This window comes from Eschrichtius robustus, chromosome 20, assembly GCF_028021215.1.
Source record: "Eschrichtius robustus isolate mEscRob2 chromosome 20, mEscRob2.pri, whole genome shotgun sequence".
Taxonomy (NCBI): Eukaryota; Metazoa; Chordata; class Mammalia; order Artiodactyla; family Eschrichtiidae; genus Eschrichtius; species Eschrichtius robustus.
Window position 1 is genome coordinate 20,867,198 of NC_090843.1, and position 20,823 is coordinate 20,888,020.

Consider the following 20,823-nt stretch of genomic DNA (forward strand, 5'->3'; position numbering starts at 1 on the left):
CTGGGGTCCGGCCGCGGCCGCCGCCGCCGTGCACTCGCCGGGGAGCCAGCCACCGAGGGCGGAGGCAGGGAGGGAGCGACCGAGGCTGGGAGGGGTGTTGGCGAGAGCTCGCGCGCTGTGTATGGTCTATCAGAGGCAGCTGACCTTTGAGGAGGAAATCGCTGCTCTCGGCTCCTTCCTGTAGTAACAGCCGCCGCCACCGCCTCCGCCGCCGCCAGGAGCCCGGGCCGGGAGCGAGCGTCAGCCCCGTAGCCGGACGGCTCTGCGCGACCAGGTGGGTGGCCCGGCCGCGCGTCCCCGGCGGCGCGCGCCCACAGGGGGCCCCTGGCTGCTGCCCCGGCCCCCTCACCGCGGGACCCGGAGCCCGACGGCCGGAGGGGTGCAGGGGACGGTCCCCGGGACCGAGAGGGAGTTTCGGCGCAGCGCGCAGCGCGGACGAGAGACGAGGGACGCGGGACGCTGATGGAGGGAGGGAGCCGAGGGTGGACGCCATCATCGCCGGCAGAGGGCAGGGGGCGCTGTCGGACTGGACAGTGGGAGACCTCGGGGCACAGCTGGGGGGACGCAGCCCAAGAGAGGGAGAGTCTGTCTCCCCAGCCCTCTCTCCTTAACCCCAGCCACGTGCTTACGGTGACAGAGCCGGCCAGTGGGAACCGTCGGTGGCGTTGCCCAAACTTTGGGCTGGAATATCCCCCGTTCCCAGAAATGGGGACTCGCGGTTCGAAGCAGGGTGGGGGGATTCTTGCAGCCCTCCCGAGAGGGCCCGTGGGCCTCCGCCATCAAGTTTCTCTTTCAGTTTCTAGCTGTTCCCCCCCCCCCCCACCCGGGGAAGCCCCGGTGGGGCGAGGGGAGAGGAAGAGGGGGAGGGCACCTGACTTTCGGGAGCACCTCCCCAAGCCTCAGCGGGTTCCTCGCTGGAGGGAAGGGCGGCCTTCCCCTCCTCACCCTTTCTCTTCCCGAACAGGGAAGGGTGTCTGTGGGAGGGGAGGGGCCGGGCCTGACCGCGGTCCAGGGATGGGTGGGCATGGCAGGGCCAGGGGCAGGCCCAGCGCTCGCCTCTAACAAGGAGGCTCCTCTTCAGCCCTCTGCTCGCGCTAGGTGAACGGACATGGCGGGCTGGATCCAGGCCCAGCAGCTGCAGGGAGATGCGCTTCGCCAGATGCAGGTGCTGTATGGGCAACACTTCCCCATCGAGGTCCGGCATTACCTAGCGCAGTGGATCGAGAGCCAGCCGTGGTAAGCGCTCCCGCCTGGTGCCATCCAGGCCCCTCGGCCTTTAGGTCTCCTCTTTGTGGTTTGGTGAGATCCTGGTCCTGTCTGTCCCGCTCTGTGCAGAAGGGGCGGTGTCCTTGGGAAAGGGGAACAGGGAAATGGGAGTCTGGGAGAGGAGAGGGAATGTTTCTAGACTCCGATGCCTGTGGAGCTGCCGGGAACAAGTCTTGTGGGCACGAGCCTTGGATTTCCACGTCCCCCTTGGTGCCTGACCTCCATGCCCAAGGAGGCGCCATAGTAGGCTTCTCTCTCCTGCCCTGCCCCAAGGGATGCCATCGACCTGGACAATCCCCAGGACCGACCCCAGGCCACCCAGCTCCTGGAGGGCCTGGTGCAGGAGCTGCAGAAGAAGGCGGAGCACCAAGTGGGGGAAGATGGGTTCTTACTGAAGATCAAGCTGGGGCATTACGCCACGCAGCTCCAGGTGGGTATGAGCTTGGGGCCACGAAGCTCCAGGTGGACGTGAGCTCCGGGCCATCTGCAGGGTGCAGTGTCCGCCTTCTCTTTCCAGCACCAGAACCCCTGGTTTTTTTCCTGGTTTGGCCACTGACTCACCGTATGACCCTGAGCTTATCGGCAACTTTTCTGTGCTTCAATTTCCCCCACCCCCTCTTTCTAAATCAGACCTGTCAGATTCCCCTTAGCATATTACAAAGCAAGAGGTGGGGCGTGTTTGTCCCCAAGAGAAGGGGGATGGGTGAAACTGCATTCTGGGCAGATCAAGCAGAAGGGATGGGGGTAGAGCAAGTCAAGATTCTGTTGTCAGAGAAAGGAATACTGACAGATTCTAGAAATGAGGCAACGAGGCAACCAGACATCCCTCTTGGGGCTCTTTTAAAGGCTTTTCAAAGAGCTGCTGAAGTGGCGTGCCAGAGGAGCAGAGTTGTCCTGGAGCCTTGAATTAAGGTTTTAGATGTAAGGTGTAGCTCCTCCTTCACCTGAGGATGCGGGGGGAAGGAATATAGGGGAGAGAGGAAGTTTTTGTGGCAGCAGGAAAGGGGTGAGGGTGGTAATCATAGTTGAGCATTTGTTAGAACTCACTTGAATTTTTAGAGAGCCCTTCTTAAATACAAGCAGCAGGGTGCCAGAAAAATAAAAAGTCCATCCCAGAAGAGGCAGGAAACACGAGAAACTTGGTGGGAAGAGGGAAGCAAAATAGGAACCCAGGGCCAGGACTATAGTGGAAGTACCTTGACCTTGGCATTAGATGCCCTGGGTCTTGAGTCATCTGCTCACTCACTTGTTTGCCTCTGGACAAGTACTTAATCTCTCTGAGCATCAGTTTTCTCATCTGTGAAATGAGGCTAACAGTTTCTGCTTATGTCATAGGGTTTCTATGATGCACAAGTCAAAGGAGATGGCAGATTGGAAGTGCTTTGTAAACTGTTTCTAATGCACTGCAAACCACATATGAAGATCTGCGAGGGGAAATCAAGTCAAGGAGAGATAGAGGTTCTGGTGACAGTTCCTGAGGCTTCCCAGGGGAAGCTGAGGCAGGGGCTGGAGGAGAGGAAGGGGTGGGCGTGGCACTGCAGTGGTCATGGTGGGAGCAGAGGTTGGCCACTGGCAGCTGCTGTTGGATTCTTTCAGAACACGTATGACCGCTGCCCCATGGAATTGGTGCGCTGCATCCGCCATATTCTGTACAATGAACAAAGGCTGGTCCGAGAAGCCAACAATGTGAGTGTCCCATGGGTTTGGGGAGAGGTTATGGGAAGTCCTTCTACCTGCTTTTATATGTTTTATAAACACTGGCATGAGAAAGCACCAAAGAAATAAAAGACATGGGCAAGTGTGAGAGGCAGTATCACATGCAGGTGTAGACTGACACCCGCACCCCACTCCCCGGCTTCAGTCCCTGGCTCTACTACTTACTAGCTGTGTGACTTGAGCAAGTTACTTAACCTCTCTGAGCCTCTGTTGTTTTCTATTATAAATGAGGACAGTCATAGTATCTACCCTGTAGGGTTATTGTGAGATACTATGTGGGCAAAGGATAGACAAACACAAATGAAACAGAAAAGGAAGCCCTAAAAACACACATACACATCAGGAGATGCAATCTATGTCAGAGATGGCATGACAAATCACCAGGGAAAAGATTTGTCATTCAATAAATGGGGCTGGAGACAAAAGAAGAAATATCCTCTGGTGTGGTCTATGAGGGGAAACAGAGCCGAGGTCTATGTCAGAAGAAGTAACCCGGCAAGCTCAGAGAAGCGAGGCCTAGCGAGGCAGAGCAGGCACTCGTCCCCCATGTTCTGAAATCATAAAGGCGTCAGACATTGCCTGGACAATGGTACAAATGGTATATTATCTGCAATAAAGCAAAATGAATTTCATAAAATGATATCCCATAGGTAAAGACCACAGACTAGTGCCTGGAGCGAAGTCATATTTATTATTTACTTGTGGTGGACACTGATTTCAAGAATTTGAGAGTTCATTCAGTAAACATTTATTGAGGTCTTGCTGTGCATCTGACACTGGACTAGGAGGGGAAAAACAGATAAAGTCCTGGTCTCCACCTAAAGGGAATTCAGGCGATGATAGATTCTTTAGATGTCAGCTGAGTGCTAAGCGGGCCTATTTGGAAAAAGGATCCAACTCAGACTGGAGCAGGCTGGCTGGTGGAGGGGAGGGTGTCCTGAGGAAAAGGATGCCCGAACTATAGTGGGGAAAGAGGGAGGAAGGAGGCAGGATGAGTTTTCTAGTCAAAAATAACAGCAGTATATGTGAGGGCAGGAAGGCATGAGCCACCTTATGACATTCGAAGAACTGTAAGTGTTCAGTGCTACTGGGGAGAAGGGAGCCAACTGGGCAGAAGCCAGGTCACAGAGGGTCAACTGGTACAACTCTTGACTTGGTGCAATTACAGAGCTATCTGTAAATGTACAAATGAGTTCGGCTCCAATTAAGAAATACATGCCTACGACGCAGGTTCTGTCATGGTTGGGGGGAAATAATCGTTCTCCCAGTCATCAAGCTGTTCTTCAACACCTCTGATGTCCTGGGCCTTGGGGATTTTGTGGTGCACAAGACAGACAAGGTCCTAGCCCTTCGGGAGTTCACATCCTAGTGCAGGGAGGCAGACAAGAAAGAACACGCAGGCTTCCCTGGTGGCGCGGTGGTTAAGAATCCGCCTGCCAATGCAGGGGACACGGGTTCGAGCCCTGGTCCGGGAAGATCCCACATGCCGCGGAGCAACTAAGCCCGTGTGCCACACTACTGAGCCTGCGCTCTAGAGCCTGTGCTCTGCAACAAGAGAAGCCACGACAATGAGAAGCCCGCACACCGCAAGGAAGAGTAGCCCCCCCGCTTGCCTCAACTAGAGAAAGCCCATGAGCAGCAAGGAAGAGTAGCCCCCCCGCTTGCCTCAACTAGAGAAAGCCCATGAGCAGCAACGAAGATCCAACACAGCCAAAAATAAAAACAAATTAATAAATAAATTTTAAAAAAGAAAGAAAGAACACGCAAGAACAAGACACCTTCAGTAAGGGAGGTCCTATTTTAAATTGGCTCATCAGAGAGGGTCACTCTGAAAAGGTGCCAGTGGAAGTGCCAGCAGGAAGGTTTGGTGCCAGAATGTTCCAGGGTGATGGAACAACAAATACAAAAGCCCTGAGGCAGGAACACGCTTATGTATTCAGGAACAGAAAGTAGCTGGTGTGCTTGAGCAGCAGTGGCGGCTAGGGCCGTGGAGGGTGTGAAAGGAGTTTGGATTTTATTCTGAGAGCAGGTCATTGGAAAGGCCCTGAAGACTTGGTTGAAGGACTAGATCTGACCAGGTTAGTTAAATGGCTGGATCCGCAAAGCCCTTGTGGATGCCTCCCCTGTCACTTCATTTGGGGTCTCCAGGATGCCACCTGTGAGCTGTTCACACTTTTCCCTCAGTCACAAGAAGGTCTTGAGGGAGGGCACAGATGATGTGTGTTCACAGAGCCTTGTCCCCCACTGTGTCCCCAGCACCTAGCACAGGTGGCATCGTGGCAGCGGGTCAGCGAATGACTACGAAGTGAGGGGTCATCATCATTAGTAGGAAAACCCAGGTAACTCCTGGGACATGTTGAGTTCTAGTCTCTCCAGAGAGAACTCAGATGGACCCTGTGTGGGATACTCTGGTGGAGGTTAGAACTGCAATAGAAGTTTCTTCCATGCTTTATGAAGATGCCATAGTCTGCCAGGTCACCTGTTTCTCTTCCTCTTCCTTTACCCTCTCCACCCCCATTCTGGAAAATGACTCTCCTTCTGACTCAAAGTACCCTTCCTTCTTATTCTAGATCTGGCATTTGGGGTCTGTAGTATTGGCGTTCCCCAGGGCCTGAGGTTTTCCCCCATCCTCACTGCCCAGCTTACTGCTGCCCACACTCTCCCCTGATATGTCTCCAGGGTAGTTCTTCTTCTGGCATCCTGGTTGATGCCATGTCCCAGAAACACCTTCAGATCAACCAGACACTTGAGGAGCTGCGACTGGTCACACAGGACACAGAGAATGAGCTGAAGAAGCTGCAGCAGACTCAAGAGTACTTCATCATCCAATATCAAGAGAGCCTGAGGATCCAGGGTGAGGCTGGTGTAGGAGGGCAGCGTGTGTCTGGAGGACGGGAGTGAGACCACTTTGTGAACTCCTGCAGGGTTGGGGCTAGATCCACGTCTGTCTCCCCAGAACCTTATCCAAAGCTTGGGAGGAGTAACGCTCCCAGTGATGGAGCCCCTGCTATGGGCCAGGCTCCAGGCTAAACCCTTTGCATGCATTATTCACTACAACCTTTACAACAGCCCTAAAAAATAGGTAGTTGTATTATTCCTGTTTTGCAGATGATAAAACTGATGTTCAAAAAGAACACGTAATTTGGCCTGGGTTTCTTTTTTTTTCTTTAAATTTATTTATTTTATTTATTTATTTTTGGTTGCATTGGGTCTTCGTTGCTGTGCACGGGCTTTTCTCTAGTTGCAGAGAGCGGGGGCTACTCTTCGTTGTGGAGCACGGGCTCTAGGTGCACAGGCTTCAGTAGTTGTGGCGCACAGGCTTCAGTAGTTGTGGCACGTGGGCTCTAGAGCGCAAGCTCAGTAGTTGTGGCGCGTGGGCTTAGTTGCTCCGCGGCATGTGGGATCTTCCCGGACCAGGGCTCGAACCCGTGTCCCCCGCATTGGCAGGCGGATTCTTAACCACTGCGCCACCAGGGAAGCCCTGGCCTGGGTTTCTTGCAAGTTGCAGAACTGGATCTTAACTAGAGATATGTCATAAAATCACGATTATTTAACCAATATTCAGTGAATATCTGAATGAATGAATCAATGAATGAATGAATATGGACAAAGTGTTCCCCAGTCAAAGGGAGGACTTAGGTTGAGAGTCCCCTGGTTGAACCAGGCTGGGGAGAGGTGGAACTCCAGGAATGCCCCTTTTTGAGCCTAATAGGAGGTAAAGATGGGAGGAGGAGGTGACAGTGGAAAATTCTCCTGTCTCCTAGGTCTATAATTTGCTAGTGGCTGCCATGGTAAGGGTGTAGGGAAAGAAAAATTAACTCAGAAGAACTTCACCCCAGGTACACTTTTAAGAGTCTTGAAATGTGGCTCATCTTCCTTCACTTCAAATTGACCCCAGAGCTGTACCACCCCATCCTAGTGAGAACAAGAAGTATCAAACTCCCTTTTCCTTTGCTCTTCTATTTCTGGTGTCTTAAGGTAGAACCTTAGGTCATTGATTTTGGACTTTTCTTCTTTTCTAATGTATATATTCAGAGCTATCAATTTCCCTCTCATCAGTGCTTTAGCTGCATCTCATCATTTTGGATACGCTGTATACTCATTATCATTCAATTTGAAATATTATCTAATTTCTCTTCTGATTAATTATTTTACCCATATACTATTTAGAAGTATATTGTTTAATTTCGAAATATTTTGTGTTTTTCTAGATGTCATATCATTATTGATTTCATTTTCATTTCACTGTTGAATTCCACTGTTGTCAGAGAGCATACTCTGTATGATCTCTTCTTGTAAATTTATTGTTCTATGCCCCAGCATATGCTCTATGTTGGTGAATGTATTTTGTGGACTTGAATGTATGTTCTGAAGTTGTTTTATTTTAAAATAGCAATAATAAATTCAATAATGTTAACATATATAACATAATATATAATGTTAACGTAATAAAGTTAAAAAAACCCACACCAAATTTAGTGAGTAGAGTGGCATTGCTTTACATTTTTACAAATCTCTTTAATGTTAGGCTTAATAGGAGATAGCTGGAGCTGGATTTCAATCTGTTGTAACATCACATATCTTGTAACCTCTAGAAAACTCTGCTGTATGCTTATAAGTGAATAAGAGAAGAAAAGGTAAATAAGGTCCTATGACTTTATGAAAATAGTTCTGGCTTGGTGGACCTCCTATAAGGGTCTTAGGAACCCTTCAGGGATCCCTGGTTCACACTTTGAGAATCAGTGATATATCTTTATTGATTTTTTTGCCTAATTGTTCTATCAGATGCTGAAAGAGAGGTATCAAAATCTCCTAGAGTATCGTGTAATTTTCCAATTATTTATGTAAATATTTCTTTTATGTATTTTTGAAGCTTTGTTATTAGATGCATATGCATTTAGAATTATTATGTCATTCTGATTGATTGACACCTTAATACTTATGGAATATCTTTCTTGATCTCTGGTAACACTCTTTGCCTTGAAGTCTACTTTATCAGATATTAGTATTACTGCTCCAGCCTTCTTATTCTATTTTTAAATAGAAACATATTTTTATCCATGCTTTTTAAAATTTGAAATGTAGACAGCATATAGTTGAGTCCAGCTTTTTAATTTATTCTGACAATCTTTGCTTTTAATTAAGGTGTTTAGTCCATTAATATTTAATGTAATAGCAATTGAGGTCCACATGTTAATATTTATTTTGTTTTGTCCCTTTTCAGTATTTGTTCCTCTGTTCTTCCTTTTAACTCTTTAAATTTCTTAAGATTCTGATTCTATTTTAATTTAACTATTTAAGCTTTCCTCCTACCTTGCCCTGTCAGTGTTTTCTGTACCCTGAGACTAGCACATTGCCTGAATCGTAGCAGGTGTTGAGTAAATGTTGGGGGGATAATTCTAGCAGCTCTTCTTCAGATCTGAATCCATCCCAGACTGACCCGAAAGAAAGGAAGGCCCTCCTGCTAGATTAGGGAACAGGACATTTCAGGCTGTTATTTCTACCCAAGGCCGTTGACTGGTTGACAGTATTGATGATCCTATTCTGGGGTTTTCTGTTTCCTATTTGTGAGGTTGGGTTTCGATCCTGGTTTGGGTTTGTCCCCACCGTGCAATGTCAGTTCAGTCTCATTTATCAAGTGCACCCATCAGAAGCACAGACTACTGATCTGTCTGTGCAAGGGAAGCCTCAGCTCCCTCCAGTGGAGCAGACAGTTGCCTCAAGTCTCCTGGCGTCCTTCCCAGAAGCTTCTCCAGTTTGCCAGGAGAGAGCTAAGTGGGTCACTTGCATAAGGAGGCTGGGCCTGGTGTTGGGATCCCCGCCACCTCCCTGTGGGTGGCAGGATTCCGAGGTGGCTCTCCAGATTATTCTGCTATGTTCCTTACCTGCTCAGTCCCCCGCAGTCATGTTAGAGCCATATTTCTAAGTTCTCTTCTAGTTCTAGGCTTTCCTGGCTGTCTAGGGTTGCTTTAGTGTGTCCTTAGTTGCTTTTGCGCGTCCATAGGGCAGGGCCTCGGTCAGTGTGACATGGCCCTCAGAGGCCTGCCAGGAACTTGACCAAGACCTGCTGACTGACGCTCTCATCTTCTTGACTCAGCCCCAGTAAGGACCGTGGGACGTTCCAAAAGCCTATTGGTGGGGGTAGGAACGCCAGCATCTAGGATGGTGATTGCCTGTGGAGGGAGGGATGGAGATGCCGGCAGGGGAGGGTGTACAGGTGCTTAACTGTGGAAATGTTCACTTTCTTAAGCTGGCTTCTTGATACACAGGTGTTCCTTGTATCATCCTTTCTATCAATACTTGCCTAGGTCTTAAGTATTATATAACAGATTTTTTGAAAAGGACGTCAGTGAGGCCTCGTTACCTTATTCCTGCCATCGATGAGATGCCTGACTGCTGGTGTGGAGAGAAGCTGCCTCCCTCTCTTGAGAATCTTGCTGCTTTCGTGTCCCCATTGGCCCTGGACACTCTCTCTCTCTCTCCCTCTTCTGGTTGGTCTGCTGAGCTCACAGTGACCCAACCTGGACAAACACGTTCGGCCCCTTCAGCCCCTGGAGAAACACCCCCTTCCCCGAGGAGAGGCTGCTGCGCTCAGCCCCGCGGAGCAGGGCCTTCCTGATGAGGCTTTGTCCTGTGAGGCTGGGGCTGAGAGCTGCTCCATCAGCCTTTAATCCTGTCCTGTAACCCATTAACCATGAGGACTGACTCTCACCTGGAGCTGATGGTGCCAGGCAGCTTCCTGAGAATTTTCTGTATCATTGCTTATTTAACGTCACGGCAGCCACTGAGGCAGGTGCCGTGATTGTCCCATTTTACACCTGGGGAAGCTGAGGCATAGGAGAGTGAGGTGATTTGCCCGAGTTCACCCACCTTTTAAACGGCGAGGACACACTTCAGACCAGGCAGGGTGGCTCTAAGCCGGACCCCGCATGGGGAGAGGAGGGCTGGGTGGGCAGGGAGGCCATGGACTGGCTCCTCCTCAGCTGTACCCCAAGCTTCCGTCTCCCCACTCCCCAAGGGGAGCTCAGAGTCGGGGGGCCAGGGGGCGGAGTCCACTCATCTTTGGGCGCCATGGCTGTGGAACCCTGACTGGCCACTTGTCAGCTGTGTCCCCTCCAGGGTTTTGCCTCCAGAACAGGTGAGTGCAGTTCTGCCGGGCTCCCTGCTGGACCCGGGGAGGTCATGGTCGCGGGTGTCCTGTCCCCTCCTCCAGCTCAGTTTGCCCAGCTGGCCCAGCTGAACCCCCAGGAGCGTCTGAGCCGGGAGACGGCCCTCCAGCAGAAGCAGGTGTCCCTGGAGGCCTGGCTGCAGCGCGAGGCCCAGACGCTGCAGCAGTACCGCGTGGTGAGTGGGCTCTGCGTCCCTCCCCTCCCGGGCGTGGAGGTGACACCGGGAGCCGAGCCGTCCCGGGGACCTGAGGGGAGGGAGAGAGCCAGGAGGAGCGCGGGACCCAGCAGAGCAGGAGGCCAGAGCCTTCCTCCCTGTGTGGGCACGCAGGGCAGAGCGGGTCGGCCAGGGGTGAGGGGAGGCCCTGCGGGGCTGTTCTGAGAGCCCAGAAGGGCCGCTCACCCGCCGCCCGCCCCTCAGGAGCTGGCCGAGAAGCACCAGAAGACCCTGCAGCTGCTGCGGAAGCAGCAGACCATCATTCTGGATGACGAGCTGATCCAGTGGAAGCGGCGGCAGCAGCTGGCGGGGAACGGAGGGCCCCCCGAGGGCAGCCTGGACGTGCTACAATCCTGGTAACGGGCGTGGGGGGCCGGGCGGGGGCGGCAGGGGCTCAGCGTGGTGCCACCGGCTGCTGCTCTGCTCCTGTGTTTACGTGAGCAGCCGGCTCCCTCTGTCGGGGCACAGGTCTTATCTCACCAGTGGTCTGGTTCCTGATGCAGACTTTGGTGCCCCCCCCCCCCCCGTCCTGTGCCACCTCCCCCGGGAGGGGCGTCCCTGGTTGAGGGAGTGGGGTGGGGCCAGGGGTGCAGAGTGACGCTCAGGCTGGTTGGACCCAAGTCAGGGTCGCTCCTCCTGTGTGTTTCTTTGTGTTTCTGGAAGGCAGGGCAGCTGTGCTCTGCTCGGTGGACAGGCCAGGCGGCTAAGGCGCCGAGCCTTCCCGGGGGTGGAGCTGGGTCTGGGCCTTCTCCCCAGCCTGGGAGCCTTCTGGCTTCTGGCCTGGAGGAAGGGGGTGAAGGCTTTGTCCTTCCCTTTGGCCTCGGGGCTCCTGTGCAGGTGTGAGAAGTTGGCGGAGATCATCTGGCAGAACCGGCAGCAGATCCGCAGAGCTGAGCACCTCTGCCAGCAGCTGCCCATCCCCGGCCCCGTGGAGGAGATGCTGGCTGAGGTCAACGCCACCATCACAGACATCATCTCAGCCCTGGTGACCAGGTGATTGCGGCCTCTCGGCCACGCCCAGGCCCCATCCGGTTGGCCTGGGTCGCGGGCAGCAGGGTCTTTACAGACAGAGCTCTGGCTTCAACCCTTCCGTCTCTGCCTCACACCCTCATCCCACCCCCCTCTGTCGCCTGTTGCTGTGGCCTCTTGCTGTTGACCTTGCCCAGTCTCTGTCGTGGACACTATATGGGCTTGTTCCCTGCAGCCCGTTTCAGCTGTTGAGTTCATCTCCTGCCTCCCCTCCTGCCAGCTCCCCCGACTCGCAGTGGCCCCCCAGGGACCGGGGGCTGTGCCACAAGCCCTTCCTTCGCCTGCTGTGCCCCGCGCAAGGCGGCCTCCCCACGCGGAGGGAGGGACCGGAGCGCTGTCCCCTGAGGCATCACCTGGTCACTTGTGTCCCCGCAGCACGTTCATCATCGAGAAGCAGCCCCCTCAGGTCCTGAAGACCCAGACCAAGTTCGCAGCCACCGTGCGCCTGCTGGTGGGTGGGAAGCTGAACGTGCACATGAACCCCCCCCAGGTGAAGGCCACCATCATCAGTGAGCAGCAGGCCAAGTCGCTGCTCAAGAACGAGAACACCCGCAAGTACGTTGCCCTGCTCCCATCTGCCCCTCCCTCAGCTCAGCCTCTATTCTACAGCAGGCGTCCTGGGTGATGGGGACAGCATGGCCTCCCTCCCTGAAACCCTTTGTCCTGCATTGCGATGTGGTCCCATGTCGCTCCAGTTCACCCTGTCTGTCCTGGCGTACCCTTCGCACGCATAGTAAATCAACAAGGATCTCGCTGCTGGGTGTCCCAGGACCTGTGCTGAGCGCTGAGACACAGCTGTGATCCGCATAGAACTTGGCTCTGTCCCCGCCCAACCTCGAGACAGAAAATTAAAATAAAGCAATATCACAGCGCCTGCAGTACATGGGTAGTCAAGGAGGGCCTTTCTGAGGATATATTTGAGCGGAGACCTGAATGAGAAGGTCAGGAGTGTTTGGGGAGATAGGAAGGGCAAGTACAGAAGTCCCGAGGCAGGCACTGAGCGTACGTGTTCAGCAAACAGACAAGGCAGTGGGCTCGCTTGTCCTGAGTGAGGCCAGGGAGGTGGGCAGGGGTTGATCTCGGGAATCTTTGTAGGCTGTGGTCATGATTTTTATCTCAAGTGCGCTAGAAACTGCCGAAGGCCCCCACATCTAGCTTAAATTTATTTATTTATTTATTCATTCATTCATTTATTTATTTATTGGCTGCGTTGGGTCTTTGTTGCTGCCCACGGGCTTTCTCTAGTCGCGGCGAGTGGGGGCTACTCTTCGCTGCGGTGCGCGGGCCTCTCATTGTGGTGGCTTCTCTTTGCTGCGGGGCACAGGCTCTAGGCACGTGGGCTTCAGTAGTCGTGGCACGCAGGCTCAGTAGTTGTGGCTCGCGGGCTCAGTAGTCCCCACATCAATCTTGATACCCAAGGAATTTTAATGATAGAGACGCAGGCCCCACCCTTGGAGACTTTGCTCAGGTGCTCTCAGGTTGATGAGAAAGTGAGCCCAGGGACACTCGGAGAAAGGCTCTCAGGGGAGGGGCAGGGGCTGCTGGCAGGGCTTTCTGGAGAAGTCTGGGCCCAGGGTGCAGACAGGATGGTGCTTCTGGCCCGGGCCCAGTGGAGATGGGTTCCCCTCTGCTTCGCAGTGAGTGCAGCGGAGAGATCTTGAACAACTGTTGTGTGATGGAGTATCACCAGGCCACAGGCACCCTCAGCGCCCACTTCAGGAACATGGTGAGGACAGGGCCCCCGCCCATGGAGGGAGGCCCGCCCGGAGCCGAGTCCTCGAGTCCTCGTAACCAGCGGCTTTCTCCTCCTTCCCCTCTGACCTCCCGCCCTGCAGTCGCTAAAGAGGATCAAGCGCGCTGACCGGCGAGGCGCAGAGTCGGTGACGGAGGAGAAGTTCACGGTCCTGTTTGAGTCTCAGTTCAGTGTTGGCAGCAATGAGCTTGTGTTCCAGGTGAAGGTGAGACCCGGCTCCCCTGTCCCCTTGCAGGCCGCCCGGCTGGCTTGGGAAAGCCAGAGACTTGAATCCTCACACAGGCTCAGTCCAGTTACCCCGATGCTCTCAGAAAACCTAATTTCACTCTGCTGGTGCCCATTTGCGAGGTTATAATCTGGCACCAGCCCGCAGAATTTAGGCAATGGGCCAAGAAGAACTATGTTGTGTTTTTTGTTTGTTTTTGGTTTGGTTTTCCTGGGAGGGGCTTGAGGAATGAGGGTTGGGAGTCTCCCCCAAGAGGAGGGCAAGACGGTGGTCATATGCCCTCACCCCTCATTCCCTGGATTCCCGTAGACCCTGTCCCTTCCTGTGGTTGTCATCGTTCACGGCAGCCAGGACCACAATGCTACTGCCACCGTGCTGTGGGACAATGCCTTTGCTGAGCCAGTGAGTCCCCATGAGACCCTCACCTCGGCCCCTCGGAGTTTCCCAGGGTCAGCCCCAACCCCAGGGCCCCTGCTGAGTGGTCTTCCCCAACCCTAGGGCCAGACCAGAGGTCAGGGGGCAGCTGGTGTGAACACCCTGCCCTCGGCACGTCCTAGGCTCTGTCTGGGCTCCGGGTCACAGGACTGGGGTCTCCTAGGTCTGTGAGCGTGGTCTTGGGGCTCTGGTCCCTGATCTCTCTCCCCAGGGTCCTGGTCTGGGTCTCCATCCCTGTATGCCCACCCCTCTGCCCCTGCCCCCAGCCTTTCTTTCCCTTGCATTTTTGTCTCCTTTTCTGGATCTTTCTCAGTCCCCTCTACCTCTTGGTATCTGTATCTGTGTGTGTGTAAATATCTCCTACTCCCTCAATCTGCCTTTTTTTCCTTTCTTCTCTCCCCACCAGGGCAGGGTGCCGTTTGCGGTGCCTGACAAAGTCCTGTGGCCGCAGCTGTGCGAGGCGCTCAACATGAAATTCAAGGCCGAAGTGCAGAGCAACCGGGGCCTGACCAAGGAGAACCTCGTGTTCCTGGCGCAGAAGCTGTTCAACAGCGGTAGCAGCCACCTCGAGGACTACAACGGCATGTCCGTGTCCTGGTCCCAGTTCAACAGGGTGAGGGACGCCACCCGCTGCCTGCCTGGGACCACCCTGCCACCCTTCCCCCACCTCACACACAGGTTAATGCCCCTGGTCAGTGGCCCGCCTCTACCCCCATCCCCCCTCTTCTACAACCAGGAGAGACAGGGGTTAGTACCCCAAGGAATGCAGGCAGCCGTGAGAGCCGAAGCAGGACGATGGAAGGAACCCGGAGCTGGGAGTCAGGGTCCCTGGATTCTAGTCTTCAATGTGTTAACTAATTTGCCAGGCCCCTTCCCTCCTCTGTGCTGCGCTTTTCCCATCTGTAAAGCGAAGGGGTTGGGAAGGAATGACTTTGGAGGTCTCATCCAGCTTGGACAATTCTTTGCACCTCCGCCCCCCACCCCGTGGGATTGTCCCAGACCCTTGTGTCTGCGAGGCAAGAGGCGAGTGTACTCTCTGGTTCCCTAGGATATGAGCAGGGGCTGTGGCAGTTTGCTGGAGTGTGGGGCAAGTCGGATGAGGAACTGGGAGAAGGTCTGGGTGAGGACAAGAGGGCACTGAGTGTTCCCTGAACCACCCGTGACGACGGGGGCACAAGCCCTGACTTGGGGTTTCCTGGGGGCTCTCAGGAGAACTTGCCAGGCTGGAACTACACCTTCTGGCAGTGGTTTGATGGGGTCATGGAGGTGCTGAAGAAACATCACAAGCCCCATTGGAATGACGGGTGAGGAAGGGGGTCTGGGAGGTCATGGGCTCAGGGGACAGTGGCTGCTGCCAGCAGTGACACTGTATGCTTGATGCACCCAGGGCCATCCTAGGTTTTGTGAATAAGCAACAGGCCCATGACCTGCTCATCAACAAGCCCGACGGCACCTTCTTGTTGCGCTTTAGCGACTCAGAAATAGGGGGCATCACCATTGCCTGGAAGTTTGACTCTCGTGAGTTCCCTACATGCCCACACTCTAGCCCCAGTGGCCCTGTCTTCCATTTCCTTGTTCCCTATTCTCCATCAGGCCTGCATCCTTAGAAGGTATCCAGTGGGAAAGATGGGAACTGAGCTTGGAGGGTGGGAGGAGTGTTGCTCAGAAGCACATTCCCTCTCTGTTGTTTTCCACTTGGGAGAACCTAAAATCATCGGCCTCCTGGACTCCAGAACTGCCGGGCGAGTCCTTCTCTGCCCTGACCCAGCCTTGTTGGTATCTGCTCGCCCGTGGTCATTTCCTTGCCCTATGCCGAGAAGCACAGGGGTGGGGCTGCCAGTGCAGGCTAGTAAAAGCCCTGATGTCTCTGCAAGCCTGCCCCGAAGCCCCACAGCTCTGATCTTCCTCCCGAGGGCGGTGGGTTGTCGGAATGAGCTTGGCCTTTTCACAGCTGACCGTAACCTGTGGAATCTGAAGCCGTTCACCACGCGGGATTTCTCCATCCGGTCCCTGGCCGACCGGCTGGGGGACCTGAGCTATCTCATCTACGTGTTTCCCGACCGGCCCAAAGATGAGGTCTTCTCCAAGTACTATACTCCTGTGCTCGGTGCGTCCTGCCCAGATACTCCCGGGGCTAGGCAGTGGGGACGCCCCAAGAAGAGCCGAGGGGCCGTTTCCCCAGTGGGTGTTTGTCCGTGGGATGGTGAAAGGCACGTGGAGAGGATTTCAGGGCTCACAACTGAAGAAAGGGAAAGCAAAACCTCTGACCCAGCTTCCTTCCCTGCAAAGCAAAACACTGAGTGGGACTCACTTCTATGCCCTTGGAGGAAGAGGCTGCAGTGCTGGGGGAGGAGCCATAATGCAAACCCACAGATAATGCATGACTCCCATCTTGATCCGCTGCCCTCGCCACTCTCCACCCTCAAACCTACCCTCAAGTTGAGTGTAGGAAGCAAAATGACAGGTTTTTCCTCTTCAACCTGTCCCCAGTCCATTGGTTGGGTTGGTTCCTTGGTGTTGATTCTGTTTCTTTGGCAGGGGTGGGGGTGAGGAGAGAGAGAGCAAACAGGCCAGAAAAGGAAGCAGGAGAAGGGATGAGACTGAAGCCAGGGCCTGGGTGGTGTTTATTGTCAGCGGGTGTTTATTGGGAGTCTGGGGGAAATTTCATCCCTGCTGAGGCCCCATGGCAATTGGGGGGAGGCAGACTGCATAGGTGGGTTTCCACTCCCCTGGGAGCTCCCAGAGACTTCGGTTCTCATCACCGTTCCCCCCCCCCGCCCTCGGCAGCTAAAGCAGTGGACGGATACGTGAAGCCACAGATCAAGCAAGTGGTCCCTGAGTAAGTGTCCCGGGTCCAGCTCTGGTCTCCTGCTGCCTCTCTTCTCCTCTCACCCCCCTACCTGGCTCTCCTCACCCCTCACCGCCACCCCTCCTGGGGAGGGAACTGGGCTTGGTCACCAGGGCGTCGGTACCCAGGGCCCCGCTCCTGCAGTCAGAGCCCCAGGCTCAGCGGGCACTCTGTCCTTCCGCAGCTGAAAAAGACACGAAGATGGCCCCTGAGCCCATCCTCACTAAGGCTGTGCTCTGCTTCCTCTCGCAGGTTTGTGAGCGCCTCTGCGGACTCTGCCGGGGGCAGCGCCACCTACATGGACCAGGCCCCCTCCCCAGCCGTGTGCCCCCAGGCTCATTATAACATGTACCCACAGAAGTAGGTTGTGTTCTCCTGGGGCTCTGTGGGGAGGAACTGGGCACTTGGCCTCAGGCTGGGCACCCGGAGGGCTGGTGGGCAAGGAATCCAGAGCTCCTCTAGGTCTGAGACCACCCAGGCCAGGCTGGGCTCTGGCACATGCCCAGGTGCAGGGTGGGTGAGATCAGCCAATGAAAAGCATAGAGCATTTTGAAACTACACGTAGCAGTGTCCTTGCTCTGGTGCTGACTAGCTGTGTGACCTTGGGGAGATTATTGAGCCTCTCTGATGCTCAGTCTCCTCATCTGTAAAATGGAGGCAAAGAGACCTACCACGTGGGACTGGGGTCAGGATTAAGTGAGAGAGTGCAGGTAGAGCATTTAGCACAGATGAGACTTATAAGGGCTTGATACAGCGTGGCTATGGATGGGGTAGTTGTTCTTAGGAGTTGTGTGGGAACAGGGTATCAGTTGCTCCTCTCTGGAGTTCCCAGAGAAGAGAATTAATTCTCTTTCGAGCTGTGGGTGGCCTGCTGCCGTGGGACGACCACAGGCTTGGGAGTCACAAAGACCGGAATTCCAATCCTGACTCCACCTGCCAACCAGGTGGACCTGAACAAGTTTCCTAACATGATTGAGTCTCAGTTTCCTCCTCTATAAAGTGGAGTAAATACCTGCCTTATGGGTGGCTGTGAGGATGGGTGTAACGTGGTTGAAAGGCCCAGGCCTTCATAGGTGCTCAGTGAATGGTGCCCGGGGTTTCATGGGCAGCTCATTCACCCAACTACCTCATTCCCCTGAGATCACTCGATGAGGCTGTGAGCGGTGACACTAGAACTGGGGTGTCTCCCAACAAGCCAGTGACTGACTTATTCAACTTGGGGTGTGGGAGTCTAGCCAGAGTGGGTCCTGCTCCCATGAGACTCTGGTCTGAGTGGGGAGCAGGCTGGAAGCTGTCCCCCAGGAGCCTGGGGCTGTGAGGCATGCCAGCTCCCTCTGACGTCCCTCTCTCTCTACCAGCCCTGACCCCGTCCTCGACCAGGATGGAGAATTCGACCTGGATGAGACCATGGATGTGGCCCGGCACGTGGAGGAACTCTTACGCCGCCCTATGGACAGTCTGGACCCCCGCCTCTCCCCGCCTACTGGTCTCTTCACCTCTGCCAGAGGCTCGCTCTCGTGAATGTTTGTTTGAACCCTGCACTTCTCTTTGGAAACGTGCAGGGTTCATATTCATTGTGATGTTGTTTCTGTATCGCTGTGCATATTGATGCCTTTGCAGGCAGCACGTGTCCACATGCATATGCGCACGTTTGTGTATGAGGTGTGCCTGCCTCGCCTTTGCAGTCCTAGGTATGTGGCTGCCTTTTTCTTCAGATGGAGGCATTCCAAGAGCCCACTGGGTCTGTCTCTTGTGGAAGAGACTGAGCTGCTTCTGTAGTTGCAGGTACGCCAGGCAGGCAAACCTATTCTTCTTGCCAGAGCCTTTGTCTGCTCAGTAGCTATTTGAATGGAATTATTCAAGAAGGGAAAGGAGACAGGTAATGTCTCTAAGCTCAAGTTTTACTCCTGAATTAGATGCTTTGCCCCCCAAGTGTGTGTGTGTGCATATATATACGTGCATCTGCTCTCGTACAGAGCAACGTACATGTTGGTCTCTTGGTTCTTCCCCTCAGGATGGAGGCTGGAAGAATCAAGAGACCAGTTTTGAGTGATATTTTATACTTTTATCTAATGACTATGGACTCCAGGCTTTTTGTGAACTGAGAGCTTATCTAGGCCATCCGCGGTCACGTCCCTAACACGGCAGAAATGGGTCTTTTGCATTGGGCCTGTCAGAGCTGCTCTGAGGATGGAGTTTCTTGGCCTCTTGGTCCCCAGCCAGGGGGCTCCAGCTTCAAGTGTATAATGCTGCTGCCCACATTCCTGCTCTTTCCACCCCATATCCCCTTCCCTCCGTCTGGCCCCAGCCTTCTTTCCTCGCCTCTCTGTCTGCAACCTTGCTTACTTATGGAAGAGGTGGGGGTGGGGGGGGGACTGGTCTAGGATGTGGTGAACAGGAGGCCCAGGACTTGCAGTGTTGATACCCTAACCCCTCCTGGAAAAACCCTGCAGCAAGAGGCAGCATCAGGGGCTTGCAGCTCGCCTGTGGAGTTTGGAGGGAGGGGTAAAAGCTGATCGAGGCCCACTCTGCTGGGAGGTAGAACCTGGAATAGGCCTCATCACAGCTGCATGACTGGCTGTGGTCTGCGAAGGCGTTGCCCCCAGCCTCACACGCTCCTCCCTCTGAAGCTGCCACACGCAGCCAGGGGCAGCTGACAGTGGAAGGAGTCCCAGAGGGAGTCCCAGGTTGAAACATCTCTCCAGGAAGGTGGGGACGGGAAGCAGGAGGCTTTTGTTCTTTGTACAAAGGCTACACATTTGTGTAAACGGTGTTTTTGAATAAAATATTTTTTTTCATAAATTTGCTGGAATGGCTCCTGGGTCATGGGGACCGCTAGAGTCGTTTTGTTCCTCTCCTCCCACGTAGCTGGTGCTGTAAGGTGTAGCTTGAAGTTGCCAGTCTGCTCCCATTTCTGTGGTTTTAAGGGTGCCATCCCCACCCCAGTACTTTCAGTGCCTCTCAGAAGACTAGAGAACTTGAGGTCTTGGGAAAAGATGGGGCAGGAATTACCGGGGGCGGGGGAGAACTTTGGTCCCTGCCTCTCCTTAGCAGCTGCTGCTATAAGCAGTCTCCAAGGTGGCAGCTGAGGGCCAGCGCCCAGACCATTCTCAACCCCTCCGGATGGAAGATGGGGGGGAAGCTGCAGGAGCCTCACAACGGTCCTTCCCCCCCTGGCCTCTTCCCAGAGACCAGCAGGTGGCACCATCCCCCTGTCCCTGCGTTTTCAAACGGTCGGCCTGAGCCTGGGAGGGAGGCTGGGGCGAGAGGACAGTCTCCGCATTTGGCCCCATTGGCATCGGGAATCCAGGGGCTGTCGCCGAGGGCCGGGGCGGGGAACAAGAGCCTATGACAAGGTTTCTTCAGGGCTCAAAGCGAGGGAAGAGGGGCTCGCAGCCCGCCGGGAGAGGCGCAGGGGCCCGGCGCGGGGCTGCCAGGGGTGGGCGGGAGGGGAGGCAGCCGCCGAGCCGGGAGCGCGCTAATCTGGAGCTGCATCTCTGCAGGGGGAGGCGGCGCGTAACTCCCGCACCCGCTCGTCTCCATGGTGTTCGGCGCGGGGGCGGGGGGGGGGGGGGGGAGCCAGGCGAGTGGGCGCCTCGGTCTGTGAATTATCACCACCCACGGCCCGGGGCCCGCAGCCGAGGCCCGTTAAGTGTTGACGATCGTCCCCACGGAGCAAACTGAAGAGGAAGTGATAATGGAGCCAACTGTGGAAGGGGAGGCCTGGGGGTGGGAGTGTCTGCGCCCCAACCCCCCTTAGGTAGCTTATCTGACCCCAGACAGGACACCGCGGCTTGCGAAGGCCCCGGGAGGGAGGGCGGAGGGAGGCAGGAAGAGGGAGCGGGAAGGCCTCCACTCGGCCGCCTCCGTGCGGGAGGAGTGGGACCCCTGGCTCCTCCAGGTCCCCCTGAGCCTGGAGGCTGGCGGCTAACGTTAAGATGGGAAGCGCTCGGTGCCCCAGAGGCGGGCCTGTGTCTACTCGGGCGTGAGAGGCTAAGGCCGCCAGCCCGGGACCGGGGTCAACCACCTCCTCTCAAGACCCAGGCTCAGCCTGTTAAGACCCCTTCAGAACTGAAGCAGGGGAAGAGGGGCCACCCCAAGCCTCCAGCCGGACAGAGCTGCCGTGCCAGCAGACGGTTGCTATATAACTTTTATTTCTGGAAGGTA

At 54.8% G+C, this 20,823-nt stretch overlaps 1 protein-coding gene across 4 annotated transcripts; it reads left to right on the forward strand.

The window, feature by feature from the left end:
* The first annotated feature begins 70 nt into the window (after positions 1-70).
* LOC137754348 (signal transducer and activator of transcription 5A) lies at positions 71-19,458 on the forward strand. 4 transcript variants are annotated; one of them, XM_068529925.1, is made up of 19 exons: positions 74-274; positions 1,099-1,236; positions 1,540-1,696; positions 2,863-2,952; positions 5,662-5,836; positions 10,196-10,326; positions 10,570-10,721; positions 11,203-11,358; positions 11,770-11,949; positions 13,033-13,120; positions 13,230-13,352; positions 13,683-13,775; positions 14,215-14,421; positions 15,018-15,112; positions 15,196-15,326; positions 15,760-15,915; positions 16,596-16,647; positions 16,909-17,016; positions 18,015-19,458. In XM_068529925.1, exons 2-19 carry the CDS (start codon positions 1,109-1,111, stop codon positions 18,175-18,177), a joined length of 2,385 nt encoding a protein of 794 aa, XP_068386026.1. In that variant the 5' UTR covers positions 74-274; positions 1,099-1,108; the 3' UTR covers positions 18,178-19,458. The 4 variants fall into 4 exon arrangements, with proteins under 4 accessions (XP_068386027.1, XP_068386026.1, XP_068386025.1 ...); XM_068529924.1 differs by having other exon boundaries at positions 75-274; positions 1,082-1,236; XM_068529927.1 differs by lacking the exons at positions 15,760-15,915; positions 16,596-16,647; positions 16,909-17,016; positions 18,015-19,458 and having other exon boundaries at positions 75-274; positions 1,082-1,236; positions 15,196-15,746.
* Positions 19,459-20,823: the final 1,365 nt, after the last annotated feature.